Source organism: Diceros bicornis, chromosome 9 (assembly GCF_020826845.1).
Source record: "Diceros bicornis minor isolate mBicDic1 chromosome 9, mDicBic1.mat.cur, whole genome shotgun sequence".
Lineage (NCBI taxonomy): Eukaryota > Metazoa > Chordata > Mammalia > Perissodactyla > Rhinocerotidae > Diceros > Diceros bicornis.
Window position 1 is genome coordinate 68,623,859 of NC_080748.1, and position 24,761 is coordinate 68,648,619.

Sequence of the window (24,761 nt, forward strand, 5' to 3'; positions counted from 1 at the left end):
TGAGTTGTCTACTCTGCTGCTTCCTAGCGTCCTCGGTTATGCCATATCTTTGAAGCCAGGCTTTGAAATATTTTTAAAACGCGTCTTGTTACCAAGTAGTGTCTATATGGGTTCCGTCTGGCTTTCCTTTCTTGTGATGCTTGTTCTATTTACAATGAGAGAACCGTCACCTGAGAGTTTTATCAACAAGCATCTTTTTATATCTTTTGTGTTTATACTGTGAACAAAATGTAAGATATGGTCCTTTCCATAAGGTTGTTTAGTTCATCCTGTCTGTCTTTTGGGCTGATACAGGAAGCAAGGCAACTAGTTTCTTGTGGACTCCTTTCCCCTCCACTGGGACCCCAACTCTTAAGTTACTTAAGCATATCTTGTAAGTGATACTGATGAAAATGTTGTGCCGATTAGACATAGCTAAATCTTTGAATTATAGTCCTGATTTGGTTTGGAGTTTAGTTTTATATTGTCGTTACCCACTTCCAAGATTCTAAATAAAAGTCTGCGTTAATCAATGCAGATCCTCATCAACTTGAGGAATGTATTTACACTAAATCGTCTACATTGCTATCTATGCTTATTCAGAGTTGCTGAGACATGATGGTTTCTCTCCCACATTGTGTGTAGGGTAGCAGTCAAGATGTAGCATCTTTCTAAGTGTACTTCCCACCATTTAAAATTTGGCGAAAAGGCAAATGCCAACTCTATAACTTTATATTTTAGCCTATTTTATTTTTGGATAAAATTCCTTAAATGGTTCCTAACCTAAAATTTATTTTCTTGCAACTTACCAAATAGATGATTTCTTTCAAAACAGGAGTAGAAAATGGCCAGTTATGTCTGTAGACAAACAATTTATAGATTCAAGACTGTTGCTTTCCTCTCAGTAGAGTGATGGTGAGGAAGATAGCTTGGGAATCACTCTTCCTGTTTCCAAACACCAGCTCTACCATTTTGTACTACATACATCTGTGACCTGGGCAGTTTTCAAAGCCTTTTTTTGTCTGCATTTCCTCACACATAAGATGCGGCAGTGGGGCCGGCCCAGTGGTGTAGTGGTTAAGTTTGCCCTCCGCTTGGGCGGCCCAGGGTTCGCAAGTTCGGATCCCGGGCGTGGACCTACGCACCACTCATCAAGCCATGCTGTGGCAACATCCCATGTAAAGTAGAGGAAGACAGGCATGGATGTTAGCCCAGGGCCAATCTTCCTCAGCAAAAAGAGGAGGATTGGCAACGAATGTTAGCTCAGGGCTAATCTTCCTCACACACACAAATGTGGCAGTAATGGTCCCTGTATCATAGGGTCGTAATATGAAGATTAAATGACATAATACATCTATATAGTGGATCCTCAATTATTGGTTTAATGAATGAAAATGGAATGTTTATGATTTATTAGGCACTGTGCTGGATAACTGGGATATAATAATGAGCAAAAATTCCTCCACTTGGAGCTTTACAGTATAGATGAGGGAACTAATTAATTAGTAATCATATTAAGGAGTGCTACATTGTAACCACGGTTCCTGCAATGGAGAGGTATGAGGCACTCCAAGAGCATATAATGGGGGTGTGAGAGGTCTGGGAGGTTAAGGAAAGTTCCCATTGGAAGACTGAGTTAAGATTTAAAGAAAAATAAATGGGAATGAATTAGGTGAAGGTGTGTGTTTGCTGCGTGTGTGGGTGAGCACATGTAGGGCTAGAGTGTCCCAGACAGAAGGAACAGTGTGAGGAATGGCTCAGGGGCAAGAGGGGACTTGGGGAATATGAGGAACTGAAGTAAGGCTGGTGTGTGAAAGGAAGAGTACAATGGGCGATGTTACTTGAGATGAGGCTGGGGTGCTAGAGAGGGAAGGAGCAGTCACAACTTGGGGCCTTTAGAGGCAGTGTTTAGGAATGTGGTCTAGCAAAACAATGTTAGGTATTTGAATTCTGCAGAGAGACTTGCAGTGATCTGTTATTATTGTTGTTACCAATATTTTTATTCCCTGGCAGTCTTGCCCATACTAAATGTTTATGCACTTTAATATTTATTCATTAGTTCTTTCTCCCAATCTCTATTATTGTTCTTCTCTGAGCTCTAGTTCCTCAATCCTTTCATTTAGGAATAAAGCTGAGAAGATAGCTTTGTTTACTTTCAATCAATTTTACTGATTGAAGTGGAATTTGCCTTTGTATAACTTTAGGCAAGATAAATAAAAAACAATTGCCAAAATGTTACCTGCTGTGACACATATAAATATTTTATTCTTAGCTTTTGTGAACTGCTCAAATGCTGTCATTTGTTTTTTGTCTAAACAAACTAAAGCCAAAATGATTAGAAATTTTGGTGTCCCATGTTGGCAGGAAGCTCAGAGTGATTTTACGTGTTTTGATCTTACCCAGAACCAACTTTTGGAAATGTGAGGCCTGAGGCCGACTTTGTGTGAAAAAGTAGGAGGAGTTTGAAAGGTGGCTGTTATATGTATCTACTTCTGTGTGTGTGCGCGCGCGTCCCCACACGCACACATGTGCACATGTGTATTTTATGTTTGCTGATCTACAATCGGTCACTGAATAGCTAAAGTGGGAGCTGTGAACCTTCCCAGAGATCAAGGGCCATGACTCTTCTTCCTACCCTAAAATAAGGGAATAATGTATTATATAGGCCATGTAAATAAAATTGTCCCAATCTTGGCATAAAACCTGAAGAGCCTTGGGGTGCGCTGGGGCTCATCCATGATGCTCCATCAGGGTTATCATCGTTAGGCACTATTCCGTGCTCTGCACCTTTTCCTCCGTTCTCTAGCATACCTGCTATGTATAAACGTGCTTGCCCGGGGATCCTATCCAGGATGCGAGTTGTTAATCATATTTGCAAATTTTTTTAACCACAACTATTACATACGTGTGGTGACTTCACATTTCATGTAATATTTATTTTTTAGGAGTTTTCTGAATATGGCTATAAAACTAAAAAGTACTTTTAATAGTAGGAATTGTCTTTAGTACGTTAGGTGATGAGTAGAATTTTGGATTCTGGGTTTGGGCCCGTGGGGGTCTGGATGCCCCATCTTATCATTATTGCTGATAGTAGCTTATTCCACAAGAAGCACAAACGTAATGGTGAGCTGAGAAATCACGTGAAGATTTTTACCTTTATTTAATGTACAAAAGTCAATTTTATTTCCTCAGGAAAAACGATTGTGTTAGCCCATATACTTCTCTATAACATATTTAGTTTAAATAATTCTGGCTGAATTAATTAAATAAGCAAAAAAATAAAAGTTTTCTGATTTAGCTCTGTACTTAATAGTTAATTTGTTTTCTATTATATAGTCTATTTGTTGGTTAATAGTAATTAGTTAATTGAGAGGACCTACTTAATATTTGATCAAAATGTTAATAAAATATTTGAGCAAAGACTTAAAGCTTGAGAATATTCTGTTTTATGTTGGGTTAATGGACAATCGATAACTTTTCTTATAGCAGGTGCTCTAGTAAATCAGTTCCTCACATGGAACGTGAACCCCATATGTGCAGTGCTGATCAAGAATGCCTGACATATAATACGTAATGCCTGTTAAATGAACAAGTAATTATTCTGAAAAATATTATATGTGTTCCAGGACCTGATCTTCAGGTTTGCACATCCACAAAACCTACATGTTGCTCCAGGAAGATGGAGGAGCGATATCAGATGGCAGCTCGCCAAGATATGCAGCAGGTGCTTCAAACCTCCAGCTCTACATTAAAGTTTCTAATCTCTCAAAATGCAGCCGCTTTTCAAGGTAAAGGTATCATGGGTTCTGAAACTAAGGACAAGCCTTCTTGTGTAGTCTGTCTATTATCATTATACTGGTAAACTTGGCTGGGTTTACTTCGTATTTGCATATTATTCTGGTATAAAATGAGGTATTAGCTTTTTCTAACCTTCAGAACTTGTTTCTGAGGTCATCCTGGGGCATACATATTGAGTTGGACTGGGAAACTGTTATATTAGTGAAATGGTCCTTGGAAATACATGTCCTTCTAGGGTTCTTCCAGGTCCCCCAATATTCTGACCTATGGTTTTACTTCAATATGAATAGACATAATTATTAGATTTCATTAAAACAGTCTGTAACATAAAGTCTCATTGCTTTTAACTGGGTAATTTTAGACATTTATTTATTTATTTATTTATTTATTTATTTATTTATTTATTTTTTTTGTGAGGAAGATCAGCCCTGAGCTAACATCCATGCTAATCCTCCTCTTTTTGGCTGAGGAAGACCGGCTCTGAGTTAACATCTATTGCCAATCCTCCTCCTTTTTTTTCCCCAAAGCCCCAGTAGATAGTTATATGTCATAGTTGCACATCCTTCTAGTTGCTGTATGTGGGACGCGGCCTCAGCATGGCCAGAGAAGCGGTGTGTCAGTGCGCGCCCGGGATCCGAACCCAGGCCGCCAGTAGCGGAGCGCGAGCACTTAACCACTAAGCCACAGGGCTGGCCATAGATATATTTTTAAAAACACGATTTGAATAACTGTTTATCTAATTTTTCTCACTGCAACCTGATGTGGTTTTCGTAACACCAGTGTGATATATCTAAGTGCAGGCAAATCTGATAAATAGTAAAATAAACAATATTAATTGTATATTTAAGGGTCAGTTAAGACCAGAATTCAACCTTAATTCAAACAATATGTTCAGAAATAAAATTAATGGGTTATAAAATTACAGGGCATATTGGACAGTAGGTGATCTTTTTCTTATTTTAGTCATCTCTTCTATAAAGTTACTTGTTACAACAATAAAATAGCTTAATTTATTTTTCCTTTTAGAAAGCATTAGCTATTCTGTATATGATTAGAATGAAAGTATATTACACTGCTTTTCAAACAAATTTATTGTTTTTTTCCAAAGCCAAATATATAACTTCTGTTAGTATTCCTTTTTCTTAAGTATATTAACGTCAATCTATTTAAATGATTTGCACTGTTTATATACATAACTAAATCAAAAAGCTGATAAATTTTTAAAATGTACTTATTTAATAAAATAAATGCAATAAATCAGGATAAAATTTAAGTTGAGTTAAAATGTAATTCATGATGAATTGATGACATTTTTGTAGAAATTGTGAAATGTCAGATTTTAAGATGTTATTAATTTAGCGATTTTTAAAGATTTCTTATTTCTCTTATGGGATTTATTCATGTGAAATTGTTGGAGGAATACATATTGATTTGCCTTTTAAGTGAAGCTTTGTGATTTGAACTTGCAGAACTAGAAGACTTTAACCATCCACAGAAAGCGATGTTGTGATTTTTTCTTATGAAAATTATAGCAAGTACAAAATGGAAAATACATTTTAGAGATAAAGGGGGAGTGAATAGACCAGTCTGATCATAACAGGGAGTTGTGGATGGGGATTGTAGATCATATGCTTGAAAAAGTGAGCTAGATTCACGTGGAAGAAGTCTTAAAACACCAACTTGAGTTTGAGCGAGTCACTAGATTTTTGAACAGGGAAGCTTAACTATGATTTCTCATCTTTTAATAGGAAAACAATATCCCTCCAAGTAAGAATATATGGCCAAAGAAGATCATCTTTGGCCATGTTTTGGATAGCAGTGTTAACTATATAAGTGAAAACAAGTGCCAGCAGTTACTAATACGCACTCAATGAATGTTAGTTAAACATTTTCCACTGTCTTCAAAGATACTGTAACAGACTTTTAACATATTCTTGGATAAATTAATCAGGGTAGAGCACATTAAGTTCAAAAGATTGGGAAAAATACAAAACCTGTAATATTTAGACTTTTAACATGGGTTTAGGCTGCTGAAAAGTTTTGGTGGTATTGCTAAAAATTTGGTGACAAACTATATCAGTAGTAGAAATACATGCGATTGTCTCTATCTACCAGAGTATCAGATAATGTTATGTACACGTCTGTTATTTTGTGTTTAATGAATTGTACCTGCTATATTAAATAGGTTGAGTTTTGTTTATTTAAATATAAATTATAAAAAATGAAAAAGGTAGAGTCTTTCTTAAATATGATGTGTTATAATAAATTATCATTTTCTCCCTTTGTGGAATGTCGAGTTTTATTTAAGAATCAGGAGAAGGCAAGACAAATTTAGAAGAAACTTGCCTAAAGGCTAACTTTTCTGGTACAAATTCTCTTACAAGAAGAATACTTGCTTTTAATTTAAAGAATAGAATAAATAGCTTTAGGCTTAGTTCCATAAAAACAAGCTTAAATATATATGCTAAAAGCAATTTGGGAGATCACATTTGTTGTACAATAGCTAAGCAGGCTACTTTATCAATAAGTAAAATGCCCTCCAACTAGTTTCTGTGCAATCAGAATATCTGAAAACAATTCAGTCTTTATTTTTCTAAGAAGAAAGAATCCAACACGTTTTATTGGAAAATTTATTCTGCTTGAGAGAAATGTAATGGGGAAATCAATTGACTTCTCAAATGGTATAAGTAGATTTGCTACATTTTGATCTTTTGATTTTTAAATATTTAATTTGTATTTCCTACTTCAACAATATTAAGCCTATTTTTTTTAGTGGTATTCTGAGTTATGAAAGACTTTGGACTGGGATGTAGTATGCTCCCTTCTCTTATGGATCTTATGGAATCCCACGGAGGCATGTTTTTGAAGCAATCCTTTGGATATGGCCAATGGGGATGATCACTTGGGTCTCTAGAGTTAGTGGGCACCGCATTACTGAGAGATGAAGGAATTTTTCAGGGGAGAGAGGAAACAGTTCTGGCGATTGATGATATAGGACATAAAGTCATCCTATGTACGATCCACATTCAGCTCTGGAATTTAGCATTGGAAGGTATATGCCAGTGGGGCTGGAATTAGCCTACTGGACAATGCTTCCACTTGTTTTTTTTTTACGGAATTTATTGGTGTTTGTTTTAGTCATATTTCTTTATAATAAACAAAACAACCAAACAAAAATCTGTTTTTGGAAGGGGTTTCACTGTAATTATGACCCGGGGCTTCACTATATCCAAAAGGTAGTCATTCATGCAGCATGCAGTGTTTTATAAGAAAAAAGGAATGAGCTGATATTCCTGTGTCTGTTGCTGTGTATAAATAAGTGGTGTTGTTTGCAAAGAGGCGTTGTCACAGTGCAGACAATAACTGTTGGTCGTTTTCGGGGGCTTGCTAGTGTTCATGAATAAGGCAGAGCAGCCGGAAATAATGCGAAAGAGTCTGTTTCCCATCAGCTGCATTACTATGCGTGTGGAATTGCCTGCTTTAAAAATATTTTCGAAACATTTTTTATAAATGTTTTATTTATTTATACACTAAAATATGGTGTGACTCATGAGGAAATAGGGGAGATTGACAGAGAATATGTCACCTACCGTAAAAAAGCAACTCATCCAGTTTTCAAATTTGTCAAATTTTTAGTCTACATTCAAATAAGATAATAGAGTTTAGTTTATTTAATTTAAAATGATACAAAATTTTCAGCATCACTTTCAAAAATAAAATGAAGGAATATTTGGGAGAACACTATTGGAAGCTTGTATTTTGTTTAAACGTTGAGAAGATAAGGTTAAGAAGTTATATCTGTCCTTAGAGATATACTTTTCCCTATTTCTCTCATCTTCCAATAGCTCACATATTTCAAAAATATATGGTACATACTACTATTTATTTTATAACTTTATTATAATGTTCCTGTTTTATAAATAGCATTTAAAAATGTACATTGTTACAAAACACTGAGTGATACATGATATTTAGAACAGGAAAGATTTAATGTTTATGATTTCATTCTCTTGGCTAATTAAATTTTCATTTCTTGATTATAAGCACTGGAAAGATTGGCAAGCTTGTCCTCTTGGGTCAAAATGTTAGATTTAGGATTTTAATAAAAAATACATTCCTATTTTTAATGAAATATAGGAATATGTTCAAAATTAAATATTTTATTTTAAAAAGCAGATGAATTAAGAATGAGAATATAGTGAATGGATCTTTCTCCTTTACACTAACAGATATTGGCTACTGTTAAGTGTGTAGGTAGTGTCTAGCTACTGTAAAACTAGTTTCAAGTGTGTGTATATGTATATAAATATATAGTCAAAGGCACAAGAATATAGTGAATATTTGAATATATTAATTACAGGAGAGGAAATAGATTTATATAAATGTTATAGTATTAAGTATGGAGTACAGTAATTTTATTTTGTTCACTTCAGCTGTGCTTTGTCGAGGTAGATAATATTTAACATTATTCCTTAAAAGAGCGTTATGTGGAAGGATAAAGGAATAATGCTCTTTCTAACACTGAGAATTACCTGATCAAAAGTTCAAGGGTACCGGAGCAGGTAGCCTTAGGCTGGCAGTGGTGAGGAGACTTTTGTTTTTCTCTCTCTAGCACCTAGAGCAAACACTCAGCAAAGGTAATTAAATGAACTGTGTGAAAAAATAAATGAATGAGTGGTACTTAGCAAGAAGATGGTTCTGAAATAAAATGAGAGATTTCCTCCCTCCCCCTTCCCTTCTTCCTTTTTTCTTTTCTTTATTCCTCTGTTGATGCATTTACTCTATCTGTGGAGTACCTACTAGGCGCCAGCACTGTCACGTGCTTGCATTATGCAGTGTCCAAATTTTAAATCTATTTTATTTTCATTGGCTCCTTCAGACTTCTAATATGCCAACATCTGTTTATTGATTTTATAAACTAGAAAGGAACATGTCATGGTGTTTCTGTCAATGGCATTCAGAATGTGATGGCATGTTTTTCCCTTCAGTTTTAGGCGGTGCGTGGCTCTGTGTGTTATCTCATACAGCAGCTATGAGTGCGATGGGTCTTTATCCAACTGTCCTTTATCTCTGAAATGGTAAAAATTGCTTCTTTTGAATCTGTGTCAGCAGGCTGCTATTAATTATGAAAATGGGTAATTTTCCGGTATTCTAGATAAAAGTTGCAAGAGCTTACATTACTTTTTAGCTGGAAATAAAGCTTGCTTTGCATGAAGCATTATCTTACAGACCTAAGATCAGGTTTGTTTTGCAAAATTTCTTTTTTAAACTTTAGAAAGTAAACTTTTAATTGTTTTAATTCTGACTGATGATAGGTTATGATAATATCACCCATTGCCATGGTAATCACACCTAGAAAGCACTGTAACTTGCTCATAGTAGGCTAAACAATTGTCTTGATTTCATATTAAATACATTTTCAGTTAAATATTTTCAGTGTGAGGACTGTACATTTGTTGGCTAGAAGATGAGTTGACATTTCATCAGATTCTTTATCATTTGTTATCTTTATATTAGTTTAATCTAACTTTGGCATAAGGGATCACAAGGGATGATTCTTAAAAGCTACCTATGTGTTGAGTAAAGGACAGGACATGTGGGAGGTTACAGCTAGCTATGCTTTTGAGATTTATCTATCCCTCTCTCTCTTATTCATCCATGTAAGTTGATTTATAAAATTTCTTTTATAAATGCGACATTGATTCATTCTCCTTTTGATGGACATTTCAATAATTTCCAATTGATTTTTGCACTTATAATGCTGCCATGAACATTCTTGTTCATGTCTCCATGGGCATATGTTTTTCTAAGGTTTGTACAGAAAGTGAGATTGTGGCTTATAGGCCATGCACCTTCTCAACTTGACTAGATATTGCTGAATTGCTTTTCTAAGGAGCTGAGCCAATTTAAACTCCCACAAGATGTTGGTGTGCTTTGTCATTGTTCCACATCCTTCCCCACAGTTAGTATTGTCAGAATTTTAAAAGATTTGCTGAACTGATAGATATGAAATGGTATCTTGTTTGCAAAATGTGTGGTTTCCTGATTATTATGGAGTCTGAATGTCTTTTCACAAACAGTTATTTTATATGTTCTTTATTTTCCCTTTTGAATATATCCTGTGAACCTGTATATGTACTTAGAGTGTTTTTGTATGTATTTAAATGTTTTCTTCTAGGTGCACGTGTCAACTTGGATTGCCACGTCTTAAAATTTTAGCTAAAATGATTCAAATTTCTTTCCGTATTTTGTAGAAATCCATGCCCTCCACAAGTTTTCTGCACATTCTCAGGCTTGCAGTCACATGGTTACTCCTGCCTCTGCTCCCTTGCTTTCTTCGTTTGCTTTTGTATCTCTTTCCTATCAGTAATTCAGTATGAAATTTTTTTTCTCAATTACCACTTCTATGGACACATACATACATGCAGATGCATTAACCTAAGATATATGTGTAAAATCAGTTTTATGAAATGGTGATGATAAAGGAAGATAAAATCTAAAAATCACAAATAATTTCAAATTAAACATTGATTTCTGTCTTTGCGAGTGTTTTCCAGCTCTCTCTTCATCATCAATCCACGATGCTACCATCTTTACTTCATCTCCTGCTCTTCTCTCCCCCACTTCCTTGTGTAGACCTCTCCTCTCCTCCCCAGATGGTGACATAATGTACCTTGTAGTTCTTTACATTTATTTTTTGAGCACGGAAATACTAAATAACCATCATATGGCTCTGAGGGTGAATTTAAACTGAGCATCCTTCTTTTTAGTTTAAAAAATATTTTTATTTTAAAAATGTTTTTCCCAGCTTATTGCCATATAATTGATGTATAACATTGTGTAAATTTAAAGTGTACAAAGAGTTGATTTGATACACTTATATGTTATATGATTACCCCCACAGTGGTAGCTAATGCCTCCATCACGTAATGTAATTACCATTTCTTTTTGTGGTGAGAACATTTAACTGTTAGCAACTTTCTACACTCTTAGCAACTTTCAAGCGTATAATACAATATTGTTAACTATAATCATCATGGTATACATTAGATCCCCAGAACTTATTCATCTTTTAACTGGAAGTTTGTACCCTTTGATCAACATCTACCCATTTGCCCCACCTCCCAGTCCCTCACAACCACCATTCCACTCTCTAAACTAAGTACTTTTGATCATCCTACTGTCTATTAGATATTTTGGGAGCAATGAATTTCCAAAATCCAACATAGATATAAAGTACAGTGATCTTTTATAAAGTATAGACAAGGTATATAACTTTTTTTCCTAGTGTTATGTAAATTGACCCCATTTTATGCTTTCAAGTGTTAATGTTGGCAATATTTGTAATCCATGAGAATAAATAATTATTAGCTACTTTTTTTTTTGAGGAAGATTGGCCCTGAGCTAACATCTATTGCCAATCTTCCTCCTCTTTTCCTTTTGTTTCTCCCCAAAGCCCCAGTAGATAGCTGTATGGCATAGTTGTACATCCTTCTAGTTGCTCTATGTGGGACGTTGCCTGAGCATGGCTTGTGAGCAGTGTGTAGGTCCGCACCCATGATCCGAACCAGTGAACCCCGGGCTGCCCAAGCAGAGCAGGCGCACTTAACTGCTACGCCACCAGGCCGGCCCCTATTAGCTACTTTTAAAATGGAGCTTATTTATCTTAGAAATGTTTACTTCTGAAAGCAATAATAGGCCATTAAAGCTAATCGAGAATTTTTATAAGATCTGAAATATATTTTATTTAAATGATTTTTCTAATTTTGCTTATAACTAAATATTTAAAAAAAAGGAAAATAGGCTGAATTAAAATAACATTTTTCTAAATATTGTGTAGCAATATACTTCAAAGGAAATTTGTAATGTAACTATTATGTGGTTGACACTCATTTTGTAATTTTATATTTACGAATTCCTTTAAAAACCTTTTACCCCATGGAACAAACCTTTCCATTATCTTGATAATGCTATCTAAAACTCACACATGCTAAAAAGTGAAATTCATGCTTTTTCTTTTCTTGTTAAACCCTATGCACTTAATGTCTGAATACGGATTTTTTTTTTTTTTTTTCGCCAATGATGTCGGCTAATATATTTTATGAAAGTGTGTTGTGGAATTAATATTTCTATATAGTAAAAAGTTTTAATATTGAAAATAGGTTATTTCCCTATTTATAAGACGCCGGGGGAAAGACAAAGATTGAGGGATCATTTGAATATATCTAAATTCACTTAATGTGAAGAACAAAATTACAGTAACAATTTCATTTTATGCTTTTAGTGTTCTATTATGATTATAAATTTCATTAACAAATTTTGTTGAAATATATCCTGATGCACTTACCAGCTCTTCTGATTGGTCATTTTTTTTTATAGTTTTTGGTCAACATACTATATTTCATTTTAGGAAGGGTGATTTATCCCCATTAAATATCCAATGTAACTGATTAGTGAAAAAATAAACATCAGCAATATTTTGAGAACTTAAAGTTTTATGTGTTTTAAGGCCCTACAAAATTTTATCTAGATGGTTACTGCTATGATTTAATGATCAGTTTACTTTGATTATTTTTACAGGAAAGAATAAAATAACGACACTAGTAAAATATTTAAGAAATTATTTTAAAACCCAATAAAGTATCTGTTTTCACATTGTACATATTACCTCATAAGTAATGGTTTGTCATGAGATATTAATTTATGTCTCAACATGGTTGTTGTGTGTCATATGCCCCAAGAAAACATTTTGTTGTCCCTCTGCCTTATTGTTAGAGCCCCGGTTTTTTGGATGATCACCCTCGATGGCAATGTGCTTAGGGACAGTGAACACTGCTGCAGCTATAGGGGATGGCATGAAAAGAAATAGGAAGTCTGTATATGGTGGTGAAGTCTTGAAATAGCTATTGCGGGATATGGGAAAGGAAATGAACAAAAATCCAGTTAGAGGGGCCAGCCCCGTGGATTAGCGGTTAAGTGCACGCGCTCCGCTACTGGCGGCCCGGATTCGGATCCCGGGCTCGCACTGATGCACCGCTTGTCCGGCCATGCTGAGGCGGCGTCCCACATATAGCAACTAGAAGGTTGTGCAACTATGACATACAACTATCTATGGGGCTTTGGGGAAAAAAAGAGAAAAAAAGGAGGAGGATTGGCAATAGATGTGAGCTCAGAGCCGGTCTTCCTCAGCAAAAAGAGGAGGATTGGCATGGATGTTAGCTCAGGGCTGATCTTCCTCACACACACAAAAAAATCCAGTTAGAGGGCTAATGTTTGAGACAAGTAATTAATAGTAAAACCAGTATGCATGATGGTATGGCTGTTTTCGTTTTTAGCCCTTTTAATTTTTGCCTGAGGAAAATGTACAAGTAGAGTAGTGCTGATACGTGGTTTAGCACGGTTGTTGGGGACTCATTCATCCATCCAACGAATATTCATGGGGCAACCTCTATGTGCCAGCCTTGTTTTAAGTGCTTGAGATGCCTCAGTGAGTGCAACAAAGATTCCTCTCCTCGTAGTTTGTATTTCATCCGGGGAAGTAGAAAATAAAGATAACACAGATATAAGTTAGGATGTATTAAGTGCTTTGGGTAAGTGTAGCATAGAGCAGGGGGCGAGGGATTGATAATAGTGGAGGGTTGCAGTTTTCAATTGGATAGTCAGGAAAAAGGTGACATTTGAGCAAAGATTTGAAGAAAGTGAAGAGGCTGACTATGTGGATGTCTGGGAGAAAAACGTTCTAGGAAAAGGGAGTAGCTCTAGGGTAGGAGTGTGCCTCAAATGTCAGAGGAATACTAACAGGGAGGCCAGTGTGGCTGCAGCACAGTGGGTGATATGGGGGTGTCTGGAAAGGCTCATAGAGGCGACAGGGGCAGGTCACCTGGGGCCTCTTAGACTTTTACTCTGAAATAGAAGGTTTGCCATAGGTGTGGGTTGATTTAAAAATAATTACTCTATCTAGTTGTTGAGGGGCCTGTAAACCCAGCCTGTTGAGTGGCTAGGGTGGGCCTGGAAGCCCGGTTAGGAGATTATTATAATAATCCAGAAGAGATATCGTGGTAACTTAGACCTGGGTGGTGGCAGTGTGGTGGTAAGAATTGATCAACTTCTGGCTATATTATGAACATCAGTGGGCTCTGGGCAGAGTAGAAAAGGAATTGAGGCCAAGAGGGGGCTGATTATGGTAAAATATACCAAGGGTGTGTCTGGAGGGTAAGAACCTGATGTGTAATGGAGGCGAGGTAAAGATGCTGAGGCTGTAAGACGGGTTTCCACATGGACTTTGGAATCTCTGAGTCTGTTGGCAGAGTTGGAGTGAGACAAACTGTCACCTGTCTCTAAAGTTCTCAGTGAAAGAGGGATGTTGGTGGGTGTAACAGGGCATTGGTTGATTATCCAATGGGGGCTAATTTTTTTTTTTCCTAGAACCATTTTATTGAGGCATGATTGATATACAAAAAGCTGTACATATTTTTTGCATGTAACTTGATGAGTTTGGACATGAACCATCACCACAATTTATGCATAAATATGTTGGAGGAGGCTGATCTTTGCCATGGGTTTAGAAGAGTAATGGTCTGAAGGAGCCAGGAGATGTCCCACTCATTCCTACTATCTGTCTCTGTAAAGTAGTAGAGATGTTGTTTCTATAGTAACAGATATCTAAATATGAAAATAAAATTAATTTTGATAGAATAACTCATGATTCAACAAAATGAAAAATGTTGTCAAAATTTAGCATAATTTTTAAAAGTGAAGGGCCTTATAAAGAAATGAATAATACACAAAAAAGATTGACTTGCATGAAATTTGTATGCAAATTTTGAGAATTGACTGGAGAAAGCACGTAATGAAACTATTTTGAATAAAGTTGTATAATAGTAATTATAGTCAAAATCATGAGTTTGTATATGAGAAATTTATTTTAAACTAATTTTAATTATAAAAAATATAACATGGTTACATAAAATAAAATACTTCATTAGTCAATAACTCAGCAAATATGGTTTTGTGATGAATTTAAAGCTCTTGGGACTCAATTTTGAAGTCTTGGTGGTAATTCTCATAACACCAAGAACATATTTGCCATTTTAATATGAATCAAAATGAACTAAGTTCTGTTTATCAAGCAATATTAATCGTTTCATTAACTACTTTTTATTGTATCATCTCTTATCTAATTAGAAATACCTACAGTTCATGCACCTGGCATTATTGTCAAATTTAAAATTTTTAAATGATATAATTCATTGTAAATTATGAAATACAGCTTATCAAAAATGTGGAAATGTTCTTAGTAGTTAAACTTTTTTTTCTATAGCCTTGGGGGAAAAGCAGATTAAGATGAAAATATTAAACCATCATCCATAATATTTAATTGGTAAAGTGGTAAGATATAATGGAAATAAGATACGTCTCTTTCCTCAGACAGGTAGAGGACTTAAATTTTATAGCCATTCCTCAATGTAGTTGTTCATGACGGGAAATTATCCATGCATATCTCCATGCTTTTAGCATAAAATATATCTAGCAATAAATGGAATGTATATGTTATAGCTTTTATGCAGAAGGCAAAGGGCTTGAAATGGCATCTCAAGATCCAGAGTCATAATAGTAAATAAATGGTAATTGTTGGATAGCTATGCTGTGTTTCTTTTATTCCAGGGTAATTCTGCCTGTGGGCTAACTTTTGTGTAAACAAAGATAATTGAACTTTTGCACCGTAAAGGATATTGTTCTCTTGTACTATTTGTTTGACTCCGTCTCTTCAGGGTATAAACTTGAATGTTAACTTAAGAAACATATCCAATTTTTTTTTCTGTAAGTGGGAATAAATTGAAAATACTCCATAGTAGAACAAACATTGGTCTTTGTTGTGGGAAAACATTTGTTGTTGTGTTGGATAGGCAGTATGCTTAAGAGTTTAAAAATGGGAGTCCAAGTCAGAGGGTCTGGGTTTGAATCCTATCTCCCAAGTTGCTAGCTGGGCCTCCATTACCTTGACTGTAGAATGGGATAGTAATAGTACCTTCTTCTAGGCTGCAACTGATGAGGATTGGCTGAGGTAATCCCTATAGAGTAACTAGCATGGTGGCTGGTACATAATAAGCACTCACTATACGTTAGCTACTTTTCAAAACGTATCAGGGTAGAAATTGTCTAATGGTGCTTCTGTAAGTGTGTTATGGGGAATTGTATGGAGTCAATTGTCACATTATCAGAAGGGCTATAGTGGCCACGCAGGAGAAGTGCCTTGAGATCCAAAGTCCTAGGTCTCTCCTTGGATTACTGCACCTGATGGTGTTGCCATGAGTCGTGTTGCAAGTGTTTGGGATTATGGCCAAACGCGCTCTCTATGATGGTAAAGAAAAGCCATTGCGAAAAGTTATTTGGTGAATAGTAATAATTGGTACATTTTAAAGCACGATTTTCCAGTGCCCAGCTGGTAATTGAATGAAATTCCAGATTTCATTAAATGGTCTTAAATTGTCATATTTGACTCTCACTGTGGTAGAAACTAACGTAAACACCAAAATCTAGGGTTTGACTCACAGAATGATGCAAAGGGACATAGTCCATGGGAAAGTATCCAATAGCTGAATGAAAGCCTTAATCTTCTTGGTGTCCTTCTCCAAATGAGAATATTTTCACATACGAAGGCTTTTAATTTTTATCACTGATTCATTCTGATCACATTCAGGGATATTTGCAGTTTATGTTGGCATATCTTAACAAAACCAAGCCTTTAGATTACGCATTTGTGAATTATTAGGTAGAACCACTAACTTCAGACTGGTCCTTTCACAACAGCATGGAATAAATAAATAAATGCATAGCCTTCAGACAATGTGAAACCCTTCAACTTCATTATTGGTAGAATACGGCAAAAAATTTCGTCTAAGATTTCATTGAACTACTTTGGAGGCCACTGCTCATTGAGATAATTTTTAGTTTGGTCCAAATGTTGCTAATCATTGTTTCATAAAATTATGTAACTATCTGATAGTTGCATTTCCTACCTGCTGAAAATGTAAAATATTATTATTACTTGTCTTCAAGGCATTTTAGGTGTTTCCTCTCTATGTGAGGAAAGACAATCTGGAGAGTGATGAATACTTATAGTCTTTGGAAAGTATGATTTGGAAAGTCTCCAAGGGGTGGGGCAAAGGTGTCCATTGGTTCAAGAAGGAACAATAAATCCTCTGTTCACGTTCTGATTTTTAAAATCTGGGTTTAATGTGCTTAATTTCTAGCTGTAGTCCCAGGGCAATACTTTAGGATGACCTAGGCCAACTGCATAAATTGTTTTTATTACAAACCTTCAAAGTAGGTTTAAATTAAATTTTCTATGTATTTGGCAACTCCTACTCAATGTATTTAGTGTATTTGTTATTTTAATGAGTTCGTATATTTTGAATTCAAATTAAGAATATATTTAACAATTGGTAGTCTACACTGGTGCATCTGTTCTGGACAGCAATGTGACAACACTTAGTTAAAATATGTGTTCTCTCTCCCTCTCTCTCTCTCATCTTTCTGATCCTTCTCCTGGTTATATATATTGGAAAATTTTTTTAGAGACCATTTCGGGGACATGTACAAGCATGTTAATTGTAGTATTTGTTGTAATAGATGAGAGTTGAGACAATCTGGGTATCTGTAGCTCAGGGAAAGGTAAAGAAGAGGCACAGAAAATGCATTATGTAATAGTATGGGTCATCAGGAATAGTCAACTGGATGCATATATAATGACATGGATAGACTTTAAAAACAAGGTAGAGTGAAGAAAGGAAGAAAGAAAATGAAGTATATAGCACAACACCATATATGTATCTTAAAAATACATGGGACAAAATATTCTATTTATTTTACTAGAACACTTACAAATCAAAAAGTTCACGTTAAGCATGTTAGAATGATTGCTTAAGGGTATATGATTGTATAATTCACCATACAACCTCATTAATTTTAAGGGGTATGAGAAATATGAAGAATAGCTAGGAAAAAGGAAAGTGAAATACTTATATATAAATCTACCAAAACATTTATATGATCTGGATGCTGACAATGCTGATGAGAAAAATCAAAGAACCTAAATAAATAGAGAGACATACCATGTTCATGAATTGGGAGACTCAACATAGTAGAGATGACAGGTTTACTTAAATCACTCTAGAGGCTTAATATAATTTCTATCACAATCCTTGCAGGCTTTGTGTAGACATATTTAAGCTTTCTCTAAAATTTGTATGGAAAGGCACAAGACCTAAAAATAGCTAAAACAATTTTTAAAAAGAAGATTAAAGTGGGAGGAATCATTCTATCTGATGATGAGGCTTACTATGTAGCTACAGTAATTGAGAGTGTGGTTTTGGCAGAGGGGTGGACACCTAGAACAGATTAGAGAACCCAAAAATAGACCCTCACAGCTATGCCCAACTGATTTTTGATAGGTGCAAAAGCTATTTAATGGAGGAAGGTTATTCTTTTCAACACATTTTACTGAGCAATTGGACATCCATAGGCAAAAAGCAATATTTTTGTATTGAAATGTCTAAATATTTCAGCCCAAAGATTTTCACAGATTTTGCTTTTTCTGCCCTCATTTAGAGAACCCTTCTTTAATTTTTTTTCCATAAGGCAAAACTTGACTTATTAAATGTCATCTCTGTGATTCTTTTGAATATTTATCAAACCTAAATGCTATTAATCATAGACCTTCTCAATTTCAGTGCATTCTAGTAGAGGGTATAAATTTATTCAAATAAGAATAGTAGCTTCATCAAAAGCTTCTTCCCAGAAGTTGAATTAATCCAAATAAAATTTAAATCATGAACATTGTTTGAGATCCTGTTGTTTAATTGGTTCAGTTCTTCTCTTGCTTTTTTCATTAGGGACAAATTTCAGTGGCTTTTTGTTTCAAATGGTCACAAGAATTGAAATACATTAAAAGTTTTATAAAACTGAGGGTTTTTTTGGTGTACATTTGTTAAATATTTGATTTAAGATTCCAAGTGATTTCTTCTGGCTGTAGGATGACCAGTTAGGCTATGTAATAGTTAGAGTGAGAGAAAAGACAAAGGAGTGAGTTTTGGTAGTGACGATAGAGAGTTGGGAGAAAGAAACTCTAAGTATATTTAGAAGAAAAGTTTAACAGAACTGGATGACTGAATGACTATGGAGTGGGAATAGGAAGAGGAGGAACCTGGAATCAACACTGAGTCTTGCAGGAGAATACTCTCAAGGACTGATTTACGATGTCCTCATTTTCTTTACTTCTATCTTAATTTTTAATGAAGTTCTTTTGAAAATTCAATTCAACTCCAAGTTTGTGGGTAAGCTACTATAGAGAACTCATCCATTCCTTCATAGATACTTTATTTAGTATATATCAAATGTGGGCACTGTGCTGTATTCAGGCAGTCTTTGCTTGGTACAACTTTGTATTGATTGAAACTCGTGCATATCTGAACAGCCTTGCTTTACATAGCTCCATTGATCTTAGTTACCAGAGAACTGTGCAAAATGAGGGCTGCCTGTTTTTCAGCTAGAGATAGGCCTGAAAATTATGACAGTTCTCAAGAAGCTTAAAATCTATCCTGGAAAATAGACAAATGATTACCTTACAGTATGCTATGTTGGAGTTAAGATAAGATCTCATAGAGAAGACATCTGATGTGGATTGCTGGGGAAGGAGGTTGGGGAAAAAGTTCTGAAAATTGTGACATCAGGTGAAGAACAATGGTCTGGTGATTCTTGTCCCTAGAGATGGAGAAAAAGTCTGGAGAGCTTTTTCGTAATCAGGGTTTTGTCTATGTTGATGCTATTTTTCAAGATCATTCTTTAAGATTTAGTTATCCTTTATCTTTTTGTTTTAAAGAAGGTCTGTTTCAATCTTTTAAAATTCTCTTTTGCTACTTTTTAAAAATTTCTTTTATTTGTTTCTGATTTCTTAAGATGACTATTAATTTTTTTGAAACTTTAAGTTTCCTTCTTTGGTAATGAAACTATTGTAGGGGATAAATTTTCCTTAGGTTACAGCTTTGCTGTAACACATAGATTTTACTATGAAGTGTTCTTTTCATTTTGTTTTACATGGTCTGAAATTTTACTTTTGATTTTCTTCTTTGAGATTATCTACACAGTTTTCAGTTAGGATTGACTGTTTACTGTAGTTTCAAGGACTGCGAAATATCAGTGACTCACATCCACAAAGAGGTTATGTGTCTTTTATGTGTAGGTGATGGCTCTTCCTGCCCAGGCTGCAGGAGCAGCCCTATCTGAGATGTTGTTGCTCTAGTGGCAGAGGGAAAGATGGTCTCGGCCCCAAATGCGTCTGCTTTCACTCACATTTCATGTGCCAAGGCAAGTCCTGTGGCCAGGCCTGATATCAAAGCATGGTGTTCGCTAATGCTTGGACAGGGAGGGCAGAACATATTTTGTATGAAAATTTAATCTACCCTAAAGAACGTTGGTATGTGTTGGATTGTATTCCCCCCAAAAAGGTATGCTGGAGTCCTAACCTCAGAATGTGAGTTTGTTTGAAAATAGAGTCTTTAGAGAGGTAATCAAGTTAAAATGAGGTCCTTAGTACGGGACCTAATCCTATATGACTGGGATCCTTATAAAAAAGGCAAATTTAGACAAAGAGACTGACACATACATGGGAGAAAACCATCTACAAGCTACGGAATGTCTGAGCGTACCAGAAGATAGAGAGGATGCATGAAACAGATTCTCTCTCACAGCTCACAGAAGGAACCAAACCTGCCAACATCTTGATCTCAGACTTCTGGTCTCCAGATTCTGAGACAGTAAGTTTCTGTTCTTTAAGTTACCAAGTTTGTTGTGCTTTGTTACTGCAGCCCCAGGACACCAATACAAATATATTTCAAAATTTTCAAGATATGCTTAGATTCTTCTTATTTATTTCTAATTTTATTATATTTTTATTAGAAAATTTAGCCAATAGAATCTCTACTACTCAATATTTAATTTTTTTCATGTTTAGAATCATGATCAGTTTTACAAATTTGTTTCAAATAGCAAATAGTCTGCTCGAAAAATTTCACTCAAATTTCAAAGGTTATCACTTTTTTTCTATTCAAGAATTTAAATAACAGTTTTACCATCTTCTAACTTACTGCATTCAGAGTTTTGTAAACCTTAATTATATAAAAATTTAGATTAATCTTTCCAAAAAGTAAATAAATCCCTAGGGTTTTGAAGTTTACCATTATGTTAATGTTTTCGCTTCTTTTATTAGTATTAAATTGCAGTGACCAGAATGATTAAAAGTATACTAGGTTGATTATGTCATTGTAAATGTTTGTTTTTAGTGCCTTACCCATGAACATACCTTCTTTTTTTCTTTCATTCCTTCTTTCTTTTTTTATTCCCTTTTTTTATACCTGAAGCAGCACAATGATTTGCTTCAGAAAGCTATCTTCAAGGCCTGCCTACGAGATCCCTCCATCTCTGTCAAACAGTCCCTTAGAAGTTACAAGACAAGAAAGTGATCATTACTACTGAAATCTTCCTTTCCTTACAGATGGGGCTGAGACTGACAGCGATATCACAGCTCAGCTGGGAAAGGAAATGGGGAAAAAGAATTGGACGGGAGAAGGAAGACGGAAAGTAATAGATTACACTCTGCTTTGTTTTCAGGAAAAAATTAGATGCCATTAGAAGGCATATTGAATTTAAGTCCATGATTTGTGATCCACTGAAATTATCCACATTATTCTGAATTGTGCAAATATTATTTTATGACCTGATCTTGAATCAGGTAAGAGAATGGTTCTAACTTATGTGTATTTTGCCCTTTCTATTTCAAACACTATAACCTTGATGCTATTTTAACTTACATGTTTATACATGTGAAAGTGTCTAAAATAATTAATATAACCAATTTTGTGCCTTCAGGATTAGCTGTTTGCAAACAACAAACAAGCTTCTGTAAGAAACTGGAGCACATCTTTCCAGTTGGACTATATTAGAATTCCATCTACATTTTAATTTGGTTCCTGCTGTGTGGATATATTAGACTGAATCTATTACCTGGCTCAGTGGCCCTCTCAGACAATTTCCCTTTCTCCTTCTGATTTTATTGTAAGTGATTGTCAACATACTGTAGAAGTCTGCAAATCCAATTTTGATCACTCTCATGAGGCACTGATAACTATGACCTTACATTAAAATAAAACAAACAAGAACTGAGGGAGTATAGTGATATTTAATAGATTACCTTTTGATTAAAGGTGCTTGTTATGGAGTGTTGTGTGAGGCTTGCTACCTGTACATTTCTTCTTTACTGGTCCTTCATTTGGGTGTTGTGCAGAAGACAATTCTATAAGCAATCACCCCCTTGGGGCAGGACCTGGTTTTATGTTTTAACATTCCTGGTTTATGTTTAATGTTACTTTGAGTTGCCTCTTTTCCTGGTGATCATGAACCACCTGTTGTTTTTTCGTTTGGAGATGATGTTTCTCTAAGTATTTATTATAATTTCAGCTTTAAATATAGTCTTTCCATGCATTTAATACATTTAATTCTTACTGTGAAACAGATTAATGGACCTTTGGTGTAAAGCTTAGGAACATTAATTTAGTTCACTCTGGCTTATTTAACTGAGTTGCAGTCTTACTGGGGTATACTTTCTCAGGACATGTCTAGAAGTTAAGAGAGATGATGTCAGATGGTAATAGCATGGCATTTCATTTTCTCATGCTGCCCAACAGTTTGATGAAGAGCACTCTTAAGGAAAAATAAATACTAGTTATTCATCCCATTTGCAGCTTGATATTCTCACCTCCATCTTCAGAACTGTCCTGTCATCGCTTTGTGTCTGGTACCTTGTTTTGACGCTTCATCCTGACTATGATCATTTCTTCCTAAATTCTCTTCATCTTTTTTTCTTATTTTTGTTTCTTTAAATATTCCATTCTTAATATAGTCTCTGTCTCCCAGCGGCCTGCTATATATATTTCTACCTGAATATCCTGCTAGCACATTAAATGTTATGTTTGAATGTAAATTTCTCATCCTTTTCTGAAAAACAACTTTTCATCCCAACTTCCCCATCTCTGTGCATGGTATTGCCATTTTTTTCCTGAGTCTTTGGCTCAGAACTTCAGGGCCATCAGTGACTTAAATCTCTTGCTTATCTTTTGCATGGAAATTAAAAATGAACTTTTCTTCTCAAACTTACTCTTTCTTTCCTATTCCTCCTGATACTTTAGTACTGCAAGAGCCTCTTGACTGGACTTACAACTTCAGTTCTTGTCCTCTGCTGATCCCAAGTAACCTAACAGATTAAGATTTTAAATTATAATATTCATGTGTCATTTTCCAATTTGGTATTCTTTAGTGCTTTGCAGTTTCTTGCTGCTTAAAATGCTATCCAATATTCATAGCTTTAAATGTCCACTATAATCTCTGTTATATCTATCCAAAATTAGTTCTTATTCATTTCACAACATCTTCTCTCCACCAGTAGGTCCTGTTCCCAGAATGCTATTTGTTCAGTATCGTTACTTAAGAACAGGAGTTATACTTATATTTATAACCATATTGCTGTAGACTGAATGTTTGGATCCTCCCCCAAATTCCTATGTTGAAACCTAATCCTCAGTGTGGTGGTATTATGAGGTGGGGACTTTGGGAGATGATCAGGTCATGAGGATGAAGTCTCAATGAATGGGATATTAGTGCCCTTATAAAAGAGGCCCCAGAGAGCTCCCTCACCCTTCTACCATGTGAGGATGTAATGTGAAGATGGCCACCTATGAACCAGGAAATAGGTCCTCACCAAACGCCGAATCAGCTTGCCCCTTGATCTTGGACTTTCCAGCCTCTAGAACTGTATGAAATAAATTTCTGTTGTTTATAAGCCACCCAGTCTATGGTATTCTGTTATAGCAGCCCGAACAGACTAAGACACATGTGTATATCACTTTCCTCAACACACTATCTAATCCATGGTAGATGTTGAATTAATGTGATTATTTTTGGTCATTGGTTTTCAGTGTCAGTCAGGGTCATCTTTAGATGGGTGGGATAGTGATTTATTTTTATTTTGCGTGTTAGACCTTAAGGGCATGGTCTCTGGAATCACATCATGGGTTTAACTCTAGCTCTTGTTTTGTGACCTTAGACAATTTACCTAATGTCTCTGTGCCTTAGCTTCCTCATCTGTAAAATGGAGGTAGCAACTGTATTAACCTAAAAGAGTTGTTAAGAGGACTAAATAAGGGAATACATGTACAGGACTTTAAGAGTGACAGATACATAGTCAGTGCTCAATTAGATATCAATAAGATTTTGCATATGTAACATATTTTTCTAGGTTGATGTTACTAAGAACATTTCCAGTAGCTTGGCAAATTATGTAGGGAGAAAATCTTAGTTGGGGCACGCAATTTTTTATTTTATTCTTAGTCATTGTCCATGTATGTGTTTTTATTATAAGGTTATGTATAGATACGTAAATATTTTTGTCTTGTTGAATCAAACTGGTATCTGAAAATATTATGAAATATTCTGAAAGTGCTGATGATAGTAGGAATACTGAATTTACTAAATGTTTATCAAGATTAATAATACTATTTATTAATACTGTTATTACTACTCCTACCATCACCATCACCACCATCATTTAATGAACACTGATCATTTGTCATTTGAATTTTTTTAGTAATCTGTAATTGACCCACTAGATACTAAGTAAAAATTTGTTGTAGAATATGCATACATAAATTCTTCCCACAAGAGTATATACCTGTCAAATGATAAAGAATAAAAATTATCATTTTAAAAATTATCTAGTGGGAAGGCTGCCCGTTTCATGTATTATCCATACTTCTTAAGCTTTCTCTATCTCCTTCCCCACCATTATCTCAAATATTTTTGTCTATTAAGTGTAGAATTTGCTTGGAGTTGTTCTTTACAGTTCAGGATCTTATTCTTCCATCACTTTTAATACG

General features: G+C 35.2%; 1 protein-coding gene across 1 annotated transcript in view; it reads left to right on the plus strand.

The window, feature by feature from the left end:
* The window catches only part of GPC5 (glypican 5), a 1,284,867-nt gene that overhangs the window by 32,748 nt on the left and 1,227,358 nt on the right, over window positions 1-24,761 (plus strand). The window contains exon 2 of the mRNA XM_058548368.1: window positions 3,606-3,767. Coding sequence (XP_058404351.1) covers window positions 3,606-3,767 — 162 coding nt within the window. The remainder of the gene's footprint in view (window positions 1-3,605; window positions 3,768-24,761) is intronic.